This window comes from Salminus brasiliensis, chromosome 17 (assembly GCF_030463535.1).
Source record: "Salminus brasiliensis chromosome 17, fSalBra1.hap2, whole genome shotgun sequence".
Taxonomy (NCBI): Eukaryota; Metazoa; Chordata; class Actinopteri; order Characiformes; family Bryconidae; genus Salminus; species Salminus brasiliensis.
Genome location: NC_132894.1, coordinates 29,463,328 through 29,479,019, shown reverse-complemented (window position 1 = coordinate 29,479,019; position 15,692 = coordinate 29,463,328). Strand labels below are relative to the sequence as shown.

The window sequence follows — 15,692 nt, the reverse complement described above, 5'->3', positions numbered from 1 at the left end:
GCGTCCGAACTGTACGGCGGCTCTTTCTTAGCCCCTGACAAGCAGGTGAGATCAAAGTGATCCGGGACAAAAGGGGCTCAACAGCGATTTGTCAGGGGGACGAGAGGCATGGGCCGTCTGGGAAAGCGGCTGCAGCTCTCGCCGGGCCCTCAGATCAGTAGCGCAAAAAAAAGGGAGAAAAAAAAAGAGACCATGCCATGAGAAAAAGTACAGCAGAAAAGGTTCAGAGGTCAGTTTGATTTGGTCTGGACTGCCGGTGCCTCCTTTTCTGCTGCTTTGACTATTAACCTTTGTTAGTGGCCGAAGGAACCTTTTGTGTGCACGAAAAGTCTGGAATTTGCCGGCAGTTCTAAACGAAAAGGGGCCTAAAGATCAATCTACCTTATAGCCATGCCGATTGTTTTAATATACAAAGCTCTTAGGACCTCATTGTGAGCCCAGTCTTGGCCAAACAATGTCATTTCGGGGAAAAAGGCTGTGGGATCGACGTTGAAGCCACCGTAGCCAAAAATGACTGAAGGGGGAAAAAGATCCTGCTTTAGATGAGCTGCTGAGATGAAGTGAACTGTGAGTGAGTGATGAGTCTCTAATTGAGGAGGAAGAGAGCACTTAGGCTATCGCATCTCTCTCTGCGGTCTTCACTGGGACATGCAGAAGCACTCAGACATCGGTTTCCTATCCACACTGAGTATCTACTCTACTTAAAGTAGCGTGACTATTGAAAGAAACAGATTTAATCAATGATTTAATGAACCTGTTAAACTGCTGTCGTATTATTCAGTCATCAGCTTCTGAGAGGAGGTCCTGAGAGATTATTCAGGAGGTTCTACAAATGATTTGGTATTTTAAAACTAAAGGGCTGTAAGGTATGATTCAGAGGTGCTGCAAAGGCTTCTTTGAGGGATGCCAGAGAATAAACACTTTTATTTCCCCAATATTTAACTGGAATGAACATTATTAGAATTTGTTAAATGTTTAACTTCCAAATGTAAAGGTTCTATACCAATTTAAGGGTTTGTCCTAGAACCTTCACATACAATGGAGGCTCTTTAAATTTAAAACAGTTCACACATCTTATTTTTAGAAGTGTTTCTTGAAGGAACCATCGCTAATATTTTTTATGAGTGTGGTGGAGATAGGCCTACATACACTCTCAGAAAGTCTCTATACATTACATGTTTATTCGTAAATTTCATTTACAAAAATGGTTTGGAACATTTTGGTTCTATGGCAGTGTGCAAAGAACCCTTTTTTGAGTAGTGTAGTTGTTGAATGACAAATGAGCCTACATGCACTCCTAAAAAAGTGCAATGAAGGGTTATTTTTGAAATGCCTTTCAAGAAACATGTTAAAGCCGTGTTTAACAAAGAGATTTGTGAATGTGAAGGACCTTGTTAAGGTCTAAAGAACTTTCAAATACTAAAATAAAATGGACCTATACCAATGTAGGGAGTTTGTTAGATCAAATTACAAATTACAAATTATGTGGAAGTTCATTGCACCCACACATCTTCTTTACAAAAATGATTTTCTAAGAATCAACAATTGAAAGATTTGGCAAGAACCAAAAGTGGTTGTTCTATGACATTTAGCTTTCTTTTTTTTGTCTTAAGGTTTTTAGGTGGGTCGAGACCTAAAAAACACCCAAAACCAGTAGGCTCTATATGATTGATCCTTTAAAGCAATGTGCACTATCCCTAAAATACTTTTAAAAAATCTACTAACCTAAAAAGCAATTAACAGGTCAGTTGAATCAGGTGTGCTGGAGCAGGAAAAGCACAAACTGCACAAAAATTTGGCCCTCCAGGCCCCACATATCCTGAATGTAAACCCACACGTTCATTCTTCACTCTCCTAACTACAGTACTATCCTAATTAACAGTTGCATAGGCCCTAGAGTAGAACCCTGGGGTACTCCACAAGATAATATCAATAAAATATGGATTTCATTCAATCAAGTGAGTGATCTGCCAGTTTGCAGTGCCAGTTTGCAACGCCCACCAGAATAGACCTCTTTTTTTACATTATCAAAAGAAGCATTAAAGACTTTCACTCTTGCTGGTATCTAGACATCCCATAAACAGTGTCTTAGTCATTTTACTCATGTCTTTTAAACCTCTAAAGGAATGAAGTGTGGGACCACAAACGAGATCTTAGGAGTTGAAGGTCTTCAGTTATTCCTGATTAAATGGATGACAGGCTGTTCATTTTACTGTGGATGTTGTTTGCAAAAGTGAACGACATTCATCAAAGTTAGGATTTAAAGATTATCCTTGTGTCTGTAGTGAGTCCAATGTCACACATGTTGATTTAATTTGGATTAGCGTAAGTATTTTTATAGATGATCATGAGATGGGCCCCGTATGTGGGTCCACACGTCCATTCTCATAACTGCATACACTTGTCATTGTTTTGATAGTAGTTAGTGAACAATACATTTTGAGATGAATTACGAAATAATGAGAGCAAATTAAATCTCTCAAGAATCTTAAGAAATCTCCCTGTCCTCCTGTCCCAGGGCCGCGCAAAAATCAGACAAGCTCCCACTGATTATTACTGCTAGGCTTTGTGGGCGGCTGTGGGGCCGCAATTAAAATGCTTCTAGAAAGAAACAGCCGACCACATCAGAGTCGCCCCCCACCCCCTCCGTCGGGATCAAACCACATGAAGAGCGTCTCTCTCAAAAATGGTCACCAGAGCAGCAGGCTGCTCCTCCACCATGGGCCACCAGGCCGCTCTCAAAACCAGGGGTGCAAAACAGGGCTGCTCGGTGATGTATGGACAAGGGGTTTGGGGGGGGGGGGGGGGGGGGGAGGGATATTGAGGTTGTGGGAGACTGGTGGGGGGAAGGTGGGTGTGAATTAAGGCCTCATTCCCTAGAGGGTGGGGGGACCCAAGGAGGGGGTGGGTTGAGCGACGCTGTCGATGGCATGCGCTGGTGTTGCGCCAAAGGGCGAAAGGAGATTTGTAGATGATGGCGCTAATTACGAGAATGGTAACCATAATGTGAGCAAGATGGAAGCAATTTAGGCATGGAGTCATGTGCGCCTCGCTCTTCCACCCACTGCTGCAGCGCACCGGCAAACCAAGCGGCAGCTAGTGCGGGAGCTGGAGCTGCTGGAGCCATTGGGCCATGATCGTGGTTGCATGGGAATGTGGAATAAAGGGTGAAAGGGTTGCAACCGAGAACGGTTTTATTAGCCACTAGATGTTGCAGTTATAAGAAAGTTCTAAGAAAAGGCAAGCTGTGATTTTGTCGAAAGTGCGGATTCCAATCTCTTGATCCATACCAGATCTTATGTAAAGGAGGAGAGTTTTTATTATGCGTTAAATTTAATGAGAAGCTGATCTTCTGTAAATGTCATTCATTCTATAACTAAAGGCATTCATTGTGAAAGTAACCATGAAATTACTTTTAAATAACTGTATGATGGACATCAAATAAATCAAGACATGTGGTGTCTTGAGTAATTCCAAGAGTGGAGATTGTACAAACTTCAAAGATGATCTGGGGGTGTGCTAAATAAAGTAATTCCTTATTCGCATTTAGCATTTCAAATCTATCTACATGTCAAGAAATATATAGAAATAATAAAGAAATCTTCTTGACCCAAGTTTGGTCAAAATTGCTCTGCTCGTGAATAGTTCAGGCCACGGAAGATGTTAAAGGTTGAAAGCTTTTAGAGGAAAAAAGGAAAGAAGCACCCCAAGGTCTCAAAGTGGAAGTTTTATAAATACTCCGTAATCCATTCATGTGAATTCATCAGAAGAACACCTTTCCGACTGTTAAGCGTAAGAATGTGTTGCAGCCAGTGGCACAAGAAAACTTTTACTGGTAGAGGGAGGAGTGGATTCAATTAAATAACAGCAAATTCTGGAAGCAAACACCACACCATCCTCATCCTCTGGAAGCAAACATACTTCATAATCCACAATAAGTTACCTGAAGCTAAAGGTTTTGCCATGGCCCTCATAGTGCCTCAACCTAAACATTTTTGAAAATCTAAAGGGGTTGGATCTCAAAAGAGCAGTGCATGCAGGACAACCAGATAATCTGTCAAAACTTGAAGCTGTTGGCATGGATGAATGGGTGAAAACCCCTCAAACAAGAATCTAAAGACTGAAAAAATTGCAATAGTCACCAACATGCAGAAATGACGATAACAGCAAAACAAATACAGTGCGATTTGTTTGTATAATGAATGATTTACAGCTGTTTGAACATGAGGATTCTTCAAATCTTAAAATATGTGTATTTGTTTACATGCAGATCTTCACTGTTACAATATCAGAAGCTTAGCCTGATACCAGCAGCCAACTGAGAACAGCAGCCAGGTTGCAATTATTGGAGAGGTTGTAACCCCCCAAGCCCCCTGGAAACCAGGCCTATGTTTACAATCCAGAAGGGAAAAACACACAGAAGCACAATGTGTACTTCTATATTTAAGATGACTTGGACAAAAAGGTTTATTCTAATCCCTCAAGTAATTTTATAAAGCAGAGAAGGCTTCCAACACCCCCTCCTCACATGGGCCTTTAATGTGTCAGAGTATCCAGAGGAGAGAGAATAGCGGCGGGCAATATTTCTTTAACTACTCTTGTTGCAAAAAGAGTTGAGGACAGGGTGTTGTGTCAAGACAAATTACAAAGCTCCAAAACCACATACTATACCACATACATACTGTACTGAACTCTACTGTTCTGAATGAGCTAATTATGCTGTACTGTTTTGACATGCTACTTAGCCCATCCACTTAGAAAGTATTATTAATGTGTGTATGATGACAGGCACCCAGCAGCCCACTTCCACTCCACAGCCTGGCCTTTAGTCATTAGTTGAAGTTTTATGCTGCTATCAGTCAGCAGTATAATATAGTAATCTGTGGTTTTGAATGCAGCCTAAGACTTAAAGGAACAGTATGTAGTAATTGTACCATAAAATAACAGCAGCAACATTTGTTTTAAATACATGTGTATTTATAGCAGTGGTGTAAATGTTGAGTACATGTTTATTGCAATATATATATATATATATATATATATATATGATTTGGTCATATAGGCCATTAAGGCTAATTTAGGTCTTGCTAAATGAGTAAATGTGTATATATTATTTTGTGGGGCAGTAGTGGCTCACCAGGCTATTAAGGACAGGGTTATGGGTTCAGGGTTGTTGGGCCCTTGAGCAAGACCCTTTATCCTTCACGCCGCAGCCACGGCTCACTGTGCTCATGTGTGCTCACTGTCACTGTGTGTGTTTGATCACTAGTATGTATGTGTGTAAATTGCATTTGTCCAACACAAATGGTGGATGTGGTTGGTCTTGTCTTAATGTACATTAACATACTGTAGCACTTAAGCCTACTTGAAACCCCCCAGGGGTATATATACACCAACGAATTTGAATTAGCTGCCAGTCAAATTAGAGGGGCTGCTTTCACCCAAAAAGAGGCAGGAGCATTACGGAAGGGCAAAGTAACCAGATGCGTTGCTCCCATCTATAACTGAGCACCGCACTGTGGAGTGGGAGTGGGCTGCATGAAGCTGCCTGCATGGTCATTCTGCAAATACCCACCACTGCCACACACACACACAGTAATAATATTTTGTAAGTAGATTAAATACGCTTCACAAGCTAGACAGTGGAATCCTTTTCAAACATTTGCTGTTTGATTATTCTGCCATGCAGATGTTGGCCTGTAAACTGCAGAAAAAAGCTCCAGCCAGAAGCATGTGGCTACAGAACACACCATCCATATGTGTTAAAGTAAGCTAGACTTTCATTCACTTTGTTTTGAGTTCAACAAAGTGAATGAAACTGATTCATTTATTTACCTATTGACCCAGTATTTACATATTTCTTTAGAGTTCTCTCTGCGTGCATCTGTCTGAAATGTGCTCCCTCAGCCACGTGTGTGCATCTAAGTGTGTTGAATCTGCCCTTGACTGGCCAGGACTGATGTGATAGTGGTGCAGCGCGAGGGCCGCACACATGCCTATAGAGCCCACTGTGTAATTTTGGGGTGTATAATTGGCCCTTTTTGGATCTTTTCAAAAGCAAAAAAGTCTGCCCTCGCATGGCTCGCGCTTTGTGATGCGGTTTTGGTAGTGTGTAGTAATGCTGTATGTGAGTGGTAATGCCTGGTGTGTGCGTATGTGTGGTTCTAGTTGTGCTATGTGCACAGTAATGCTGTTTATTTGTAGCAACGCTGTGTATGTGTAATGATGTGTGAGTAAAGCTGTGTATGTGTAGTAACAATGTGTGTGTGGTATTGCTGCATATATAATACTGCATTTATAGTTATTCTGTATATATTTATTCATGCAGAGTGTGCATATGTGTAGTAATGCTGTTTATGTGTAGTAATGGCATGTGTGAGTATTGTTGTATATGTGTAGTAATGATGTGTAGTAATGATGTGAAGTAAGGCTGTATATGTGCAGTAATGGTGTGTAGTAATGCTGTATATGTGCAGTAATGGTGTATGTAAGTAACGCTGTATATGTGTAGTACTGATGTGTGTTAATAATGATGTATATGTTTAGTAATGTAATGGTGTGTGTGAGAAATACTGTAATTGTGTATTAATGATGTGTAGTAATACAGTATTTGTGTAGTAATGCTGTATATGTGTAGTAATGCTGTATATGTGTAGTAATGGTGTGTGAGAGAAATGCTGTATATGTGTAGTAATGGCGTGTGTGAGTATAACTGTATATGTGTAATACTAATGTGTGTTAATAATGCTGTAAATGTGCAGCAATGGTGTGAGTAACGCTGTATATGTGTAGTACTGATGTGTGTTAATAATGATGTATATGTTTAGTAATGTAATGGTGTGTGTGAGAAATTGTGTAGTAATGATGTGTAGTAATACAGTATTTGTGTAGTAATGCTGTATTTGTGTAGTAATGCTGTATATGTGTAGTGATGCTGTATATGTGTAGTGATGCTGTATATGTGTAGTAATGATGTGTAGTAATGGTGTATTTGTGTAGTAATGCTGTATATGTGTAGTAATGATGTATATGTGTAGTGATGCTGTATATGTGTAGTGATGCTGTATATGTGTAGTAATGATGTATATGTGTAGTGATAATGTGTAGTAATGCTGTATATGTGTAGTAATGGTGTGTGAGAAATGCTGTATATGTGTAGTAATGATGTGTAGTAATGCTGTATATGTGTAGTGATGCTGTATATGTGTAGTGATGATGTGTAGTAATGCTGTATATGTGTAGTAATGCTGTATATGTGTAGTGATAATGTGTAGTAATGCTGTATATGTGTAGAAATGGTGTGTGAGAAATGCTGTATATGTGTAGTAATGATGTGTAGTAATGCTGTATATGTGTAGTAATGATGTATATGTGTAGTAATGATGTGTAGTAATGATGTGTAGTAATGCTGTATATGTGTAGTAATGATGTGTAGTAATGCTGTATATGTGTAGTAATGCTGTATATGTGTAGTAATGATGTGTAGTAATGCTGTATATGTGTAGTAATGCTGTATATGTGTAGTAATGATGTGTAGTAATGCTGTATATGTGTAGTAATGCTGTATATGTGTAGTAATGCTGTATATGTGTAGTAATGATGTGTAGTAATGCTGTATATGTGTAGTAATGCTGTATATGTGTAGTAATGCTGTATATGTGTAGTAATGATGTGTAGTAATGATGTGTAGTAATGCTGTATATGTGTAGTAATGATGTGTAGTAATACAGTATATGTGTAGTAATGTTGTACATGCTAAGCATATGTAGTAATGCTGACTGTGTATAAGTGTAGTAATGTCCTCTGTGTGTAGTAATGCATGCATAATAATATGAATATATGCAGTAATGCACTATATGTGTGGCAAAGCTTCATGTGTCTCTTTAGTTGGTTAGTGGTGGATTTTGTCCTGTTCTAGAAGTCTTCCTCTATTCAGCTTCAGCCTTCCCACGGATGGTTTGACATTTGCATCCCGGGTTTTGCTGGTACTTTAAGAAATCCATTGCTTTCTCCATCCGTACAATATTACCAGTGGCAACAGAATCCAAAAGCCTGATAAATCCACCCTATTCACCGTTGGCAAGGTGTTGTTTTCATAAAAAATGCAACCTTTATTTTTTTTTTTTTACTAAATGTATTTGTTTTTGGCCAAGATTCAAAGTCCATCTTGACTTCATCTATCATCAGTTTCCAAAACTTCTGTAAAGGTGGTCTGTAGCATCCTTCAAACACTGAGTCACAGACAGGGTTTCCTTGTTATGATGTTTGTGCAAACAAGGCTGCACAGTGGAACAGTGCACCACCTTCTTGACTCAGCTAAACTTCATGCAGCTTCTTGTCAAACATATGGGCAGTTGGATTTGACTGTTTAACCAAGTTATACTTGTCATCAGATCTCATCATGACCCTTACACTTCCTCTGAACTGCAATTTCTTAAAATTGGATCTTTGGACAGATGTTTAGAGGAGCAGATGTTTGGTCAGTGTTAGTATGCAGTTAAAAAAATGTGAGAATTCATAAAACTTACAGCTGAGGACATGCCTCAGGTCTGAGACCTTGTCCACAACATCTGAGCCTTTCAACACCTAGGTTCCTCCAAACTTCCTTCCATATGACAGTATGTGTACAGTAATGCTCAGTGTGTGCAGTAATACTGAGTCCTGTTTGCTAGGTGCTGCACGTGTGCGTGTAGTAATGCTCTATACATGAAGTAATGGTATGTGTGCGTGTGTGTGTGTTATCTCTGTGTGTGTGTGTGTGTGTGTGTAACACTGATCTCTCTGCATCATTGGTCGTGTCCCTCTCCATTGTTGCGCTAAGGCTCTTTTATTTCCGCGCGCACTGTCGACCAGGGAGATCTCACCATAGGAACTCTCTCTCTCTCTCTCTCTCTCTCTCTCTCCCTCTCTCTCTTCAGTCCTCCCCTCTCTCCTTGGCGGGGCAGATCCACTCCGCCTGCAGAGCAGTGAGGAGTGTGTGTGTAGAGCAGCAGCAGCAGCAGCAGCAGCAGAAGAGAGAGAGAGTGTGTGTGTGTGTGGAGCAGGAGAGGAGGAGTGTTTTCTGCCCTCATGCGCAGCGGAGCCGCTCGCTCTCGTGAATGGCGCGAGCGCACCGGGGCGCACCGTGCTGCTGAGCTCGTGGTGGGAGCGGGAGGCGCGCGTGCCATGCCACGATGGTGCTGATCGAGCTGCTGTTGTTGTTGAGCGTGCTGGGGCACGCGGAGCCGCGCAGGCGGCGGGACGCGGCGGCGCGCGGAGGGGTCTACGAGCACCTGGGGGGAGCGCCGCGCCGCAGGAAACTCTACTGCGCCACCAAATACCACCTCCAGATCCACCCCAACGGCAAGATAGACGGGTCGCTCGAGGAGGACAACCCGCTGAGTGAGTAACGCAGTAACGCGCGCTGTGCTTCCTAACGGGACGAGAGAGCGCGAGAGAGCGCGAGAGGGGATCACAGAGTGTGTTCAGCTGGGAGTTTTTGCTCAATAAGACGTACAGTAGTCTAGGTGTGTGTATGCGCGTGAGTGTACCGAGTGTGGGTTTACGTCCGTGCTGCGTGTTCAGTTCTTTAATTTTTCATTTTTATGCACGTGGTGTGTGAGTGTGTCCGGTACAAGTTTGCTCTCGGGCTCGGCTGGAGGTGATTCCCATGGTGTGTATGTGTGTGTGTGTGTGTGTGTGTGTGTGTGTGTGTGCTAAGTTAGAGCTGGTTCTGGTGGTCTGTATGTGTGTGTGTGTCGGTGAGTGTAGTGCGCTGCAGTATTGGCTAGTTTAGTGCAGTAGAGTGTACACAGCGTGTAAAGGAGAATAGAGAACACACACACACTCACACACACACACACACATTAAAGTCAATAAAATGACCCTGAAAAGAATGAATAAATAATAAATCAAATTAAAAAAACTGAAAATAATTTAATGCGAATTAAAATAAGTCTATAATTCTACAATTCTGTCATTCTATTAGTTAGTCAAATTATATGTATACATGAATTAATACTTTATTAGTATGTATATTATTAGTAAATATGCATAGTATAATATTTAATATAGTAAATATATAATAATATCTGTAATATATATTAGTTTATATTAAAATATATCGTTGTTGATGTTTATAATTTATCTATCTAGCTATCTATGTTACGTATTTATTTATTTTTATGTATATATTTACAGTTCTGTTTATCTCAAATCGAACTATTTTTCTATCTACATCAAATAATATCAATTTATTTTAAATAGCTCTTTTATGTCCTTATAATATTTATATTTATATGTATGCATATTTTGTATAATGTTTATTTCTCTCTGCCCGTCCCTTTCTTCCTGATTATTTGTTTACATCTGTCATATAGGTATTTGTTTATTTATTATTATTATTATTTATTTATATTCGTTTATTGAACCGGTAAGGACACTCCTAAGGCCCATGGAAAGTTTACCCAAGCTCCAATCAGTCCTCTATAATACCCCTATTACGCCTCATGTTATCATGTTAGGCTAATTCAGTGTCACTCTGAGTGTGAGTGTGTGTGTGTGTGTGTGTGTGTGTGTTTAGCTGCCGTTGGCTCGTGATGGGTCTGCTGCCCTCGTTTGTCCGGCAGAGGTTTCCAATTAGCGCAGCGCAAACAGCGCGAGGAGGCGCGTTTCCATATCAAACTGGGATTTAACAGACCGTTGGCCGTAATGACAGAGCGCGCGCGTTTATACTGGAAGAGGATGATTATTGGAGGGGTTAGCATGAAGAGAGCCATTAATCACTGCAGAGGAGCTGAATAAACAATCCACTTAGAGCGGCGTTTACTGTGTGTGTGTGTGTGTGTGTGTGTGTGCGTGCGCGCGCGCGTGTGTGCGTGTGTGTAATCTGTCAGCATGTTTGCCGCTGGAAGGCTTTGTGGGAAATTGCTCTGTAGGTTGTAACTCAATCAGTGCACAGAGGTATGAGCATAAACAGATAGGTTCTGTGATCAGGCTCAGGCCAGCCTAGCAGCGATAGTGTGGCTGCTCCATGTGAGAGAGGATTACATGGTAAGAGGGAAGAGCAGGACAGAGGGAACGGAGAACTTCCCCAGATTGGTCGCCAATCGTGTTTGACCTGAGTCAGGGGTTAATTCCGACTCCGGCTTGGGGTGAGCTGGAGACGACACTTCTCCTGCCCCTGTTTGAAGGGCCTTAATGAGAGAGAGACAGATGGGGAGAGGTAGATGGAGATAGATGCGGAGAGAGAGATATATATATAGACATATAGAGAGAGAGAAATATACAGATAGAGACATACAGAGAAAAAGACATACAGAAAGAGAGAGAGAGAGAGCACAATACAGAGAGAGAGAGAGAGAGACATACAGAGAGACATTGAGAGAAAGAGAGAGAGGTAGAGAGACATCATTTGCAGCGATTGGTCTGAAGGGCCTTAATGAGAACGAGTGTCATAGAGAAAGAGAGACATAGGGAGATGTTCATAGAGACCTACAGAAAGAGAGAGAGAGAGAGAGTGAAATGCAGAGAAAGGCATATATAAAGAGAGAGAGAGAGACATACAGAGAGACATTGAGAGAAAGAGAGAGAGAAGACGAGTCATTTGCAGCGATGGGTCCAAAGGGCCTTAATGAGAGAGACATAGAGACAGAGAGACATACACAAAGAGAAAGACATAAAGATCTCAGTAGATCTCGCCTCTTCTACCCTCATCTTGATACACTCATGATAATTATTGGAAACACTTGAAGGAGAGATAATTGAGGCCTTCTTCACTCAGCAGTTCGTTTATTAATGACCTGCTTTACTAACTGCCCTAATAACAGCTGAATAACAGCAGCTCAGACTGGATCTAACGACACTTTCCTCTGTTCTTCCCAGGTATACTGGAAATCACAGCGGTGGACGTCGGAGTGGTCGCGATCAAGGGCCTGTTCTCTGGGAGATATTTAGCCATGAATGAGAAAGGTCGCCTTTACGCCTCGGTAAGTGTTACGTCACGCTGGAAAACCAGCCTCAAGATACGAAGCCACGAACAGGCTCAGATAACAAGCAGAGCAATTTGATTCCATCGCCACATGGTGGTGTTTTCATGCGTAACCAGTGTAGCCACATGTCGCGAGGGTGGACCAGCAGTTAGAAAGGTTTTCAGATGGATCTGAATGGAGGAAGCAGTGCTTAGTGCTCCAGGGGATGTGAGGGAGTTCTGTGAAGGTTCTGGTGTGAATGGGAGGAGCGAAGGGGGTCCATTTGGGTCAGTTTTGAGGCTGTTGGGTCTCTTCATGCTATTCCTTGCATTCAGCAAAAGGGTGTTAGGCAGAGATTGGATATGATATTGATATGATATCAGTATCCATCCCTGATAAAATGACAGTTATCGTACACTGGTGTTTTAAAGGCACTGTTTTGGTGATGTCACAAAAACAGCATATTTACATACAGTATATCCACACAGCATTTTAGCTCTGCCTACTCACATTCAGTTTATAAGGAGCGTTTCAGTGTTACTTGGACTGCTTTATGAATCAGGCACAGAATGGAGGTCATTTGCATAATCAGGTTTAAAGGGGCAGCGCCAAAACTGTTTGATTCTAAGAGATAATGCACATAAAACCATTAAAATGCCATAAAGGGAAATACATAAAAACACACGAAAAAATCTGAATACAGGCTCTTTAAATGCTTAAAGGGTGCATTGGTTAATGTATGTTAATAAAATATTATACAATATTTTACTAATAATTTAAATCTCTACGGTTGACTTTTACATTTTAATATTTTCTGAACTAAAACCAGCAAGAATTCATTGTTACATGGTCATTTTTCAATCTCTCAAACAGCCTGTTTTTGTTACTGCACCTTTAAGACTGATATTCTGTATGTAAATGACCTCCTTACGCATTGGCTGCCCGATATTGTGCCTCACTCTTAAACAAGTCCAGCTAATACATAGATTCTAGGTTGTTTACATGCTGTGGAGGTTCTTTAACCATTCTTCTGTCCCACTTACCATTGACAAACATCCATTGCAAGGTTCCAATGGCACCATTCCAAAGAACCATTTGGCAGCATTGTTCTGACCAGTATGAACAAAAGTGAGATTGAGCACTTAGGTCTTATACAGATGAACTACTAAACCCCTAAAAGTAAAGGTGCTTCTGATGGTTCTTTAAGTGATGCCATAGAAGAACCACTTTTGGTTCCATTAAGAAGCTTGTATGTAATAATTTGAGATGTGTGAGTGTGAACGGCCTTCACCTTCACCTTACTTGATGTAAAGGATCTTTACCCATAACCATTTTCACACTCACACATTACAAACACGGTTCTTCTATTGCTTGAGGAACCATTTAATGGAAAGTTTCGTCCCAAACCTCTGACCGCTCCCTTCTCTCTTGCCCTTTTTTAGGAGGTCTACAATAAAGAGTGTGAGTTTGTGGAGCGGATTCACGAGCTAGGCTACAACACCTACGCCTCGCGGCACCACTCCACCACCCAGCCGCCTGGAACAGGAGGGAACAAGCGACGGGCCCAGGCCAAGAAGCCGTGGTTCGTGTCCATCAACGGCAAGGGTCGGCCCAGGAGGGGCTTTAAGACACGGGGCACGGACAAAGCCTCCCTCTTCCTGCCCCGCGTTCTGGGAAACAAGGACCATGAGATGGTGCGCAGCCTTCTCGAAGGCCAGCAGCACCGGGCAGGCCACCGGAGGGTCCGGGTGGGCCGGGCTGAACGCAGGAAGAGGAGGCACAAGGGAACCAAGGGGCAGGGGAGCCACGGAAGCCATGGAGGCCATGGAGGCCATGGAGGCCCTGGAGGCCCTGGAGGCCATGGGATGAAAGATGACACTTAAGGACCAAAAGCCCAAGTGGCCACCAAAGACAAGGGCGGACGCTTTGGAGGAGTGACTCTGACTCTGGCTTTTAGATGTAAATGTCTTTTCGTGGCCTTCCGACAAGCATTTTCTTTTTCTCGTTCGTTTCCTTAATTCCAAAGTCTTGCATTTGACATGTAAAGACAGTCCGAGTGACATTTGCGTGACCAAAAAACGTTGAAATCACTGCTGGATGTGTTTCAGACATTTGTATGTAGTTGTATACAGTCCATTTCCTCCCTTTTAAGCGAATCATTATTGTTGATTCTTTTTTTTAATTAAACAGAAGACTAGACGATTTGGATACGAGTGCTTGACAATTGAGAATGCCGAAGACGTGTTATGTTGTTGGACTACGAGACTTTTTATAGCTAAACGGCGTCCAGAGAAGCACTTTGGGTCAGATTAACAAGTAGAAGAGGAGCGTTCCACTTAAAGCCTATGGATATTTACTTTAAAAAAAAAAAAGTTTTTAAGAAAGCCTCCCAGCTAACATGTCCATATGGGGCCTGTATGGGTAGCCCAACTGGGAACCAGAAAGGTTTGACTTCGGGTTACACGTTGGCCCCACATACAGTATGTATGCCCAGTGATGGGACCAGGAGGGGTTAAACATGGGTCTTGTCTGGGTTGTACTCTGCATACTGGGCCTAGATGGTACCGATGTGAGATTAAGGTGGGCTGTAACGATGGGGCCTGTTAGGGAAGCCCAACTGGGTCCCAGTAAAAATGCATATATAAATCCGCTAAGAGCCCATGCCCACCTGGAACCCACCTGGAGTGCACCTAACCCACATTCCACCCATGTGAGCCCCACATGAGCATGTTGGCTGGGCTACATGTGATAGTCTACTGTCCTTAAACTGCAATGAGAAGTACTTTGTATATTACTAATGTTATGCATATTTATTTTGTCCATGTGTTGTTTAAGTTATTGATGACATAGTTTCTACCGTTTCAGAGCGTCAAAGAATATGACTCTATGAATAAGGATCACTGTCAGTGCCATTATATATAGAATAAAGTCATCAAGGGGAGGCTTGGAGGCTTGGATTCTTGGATCAATATCTCCAGACATAATTACATGATTTGCAGTTGTCTAGACGTAAATAGACAAATTCTTGCTGTGTGTAAAATTTGTTGTGAAAGGTACTTTTATATATATATATATATATATATATATATATATATATATATATATATATATATATATATACTGAACACTGTAATAAGTAACAGTAATAATGCTAAAGCTGTGTTAATCAACACTGAACTCTAAACATGTGGAGGAATGTCACCAATAAATTATATGGAACTATATTTACCCACACATATTTTGATTGTTGCTATTGGGGGCTTAGGCGATGGTTAAGGCCTCAAGTTTAAAAAATGACCCACAGCAACTAAACAATTCATTCCATTTTAATAAAAAATAAAGTAAAAGAAAATTAGTACTAAAGGTCAAAGGGGATTAAAGGACAACTCGGAAACAACATGGAATTGCGTGGAATTAAGTTTTGTTACGTTAAAAGGTACATCACATTAAAAGTAAAAAACACATTTAATGCAGAGGTTTTGCGGTAAGCCTTTTTTCCTTGACCACTTTACTTGGTTTTATTTGGACAGCATTGATCTGCTGAAGTGAAATGCTGAAAACTGGAGAATTCCTTTTAAAAATGGGGAGAAATGTTGGGAAAATGTAGCTGAACTGTCAGGAACCCAGGATGGTGTTTTAGGAGTGTAAGGACAAGTTGCTTTTTGTCTTGCTCAAGTCTTTTTTGACAGTGATCCAGCTCACATTCAGCAGTCATTTGGAGCACATTTGTAGCCATGGTCCACT

The 15,692-nt window shown here is 41.4% G+C and overlaps 1 protein-coding gene across 1 annotated transcript; it reads left to right on the top strand.

Annotated features, from left to right (window-relative positions):
* The first annotated feature begins 8,972 nt into the window (after window positions 1-8,972).
* On the top strand, window positions 8,973-14,978 carry fgf3 (fibroblast growth factor 3). Its single transcript, XM_072660326.1, has 3 exons — window positions 8,973-9,381; window positions 11,863-11,966; window positions 13,391-14,978. Exons 1-3 carry the CDS (start codon window positions 9,174-9,176, stop codon window positions 13,829-13,831), a joined length of 753 nt encoding a protein of 250 aa, XP_072516427.1. The 5' UTR covers window positions 8,973-9,173; the 3' UTR covers window positions 13,832-14,978.
* Window positions 14,979-15,692: the final 714 nt, after the last annotated feature.

Coding starts and splice junctions, on each gene's coding strand:
- fgf3 (XM_072660326.1), top strand. CDS start 9,174: ATGGTGCTGATCGAGCTGCTGTTGTTGTTGAGCGTGCTGGGGCACGCG. Junction 9,382..11,862: donor CGAGGAGGACAACCCGCTGA/GTGAGTAACGCA, acceptor TGTTCTTCCCAG/GTATACTGGAAATCACAGCG. Junction 11,967..13,390: donor AAGGTCGCCTTTACGCCTCG/GTAAGTGTTACG, acceptor GCCCTTTTTTAG/GAGGTCTACAATAAAGAGTG.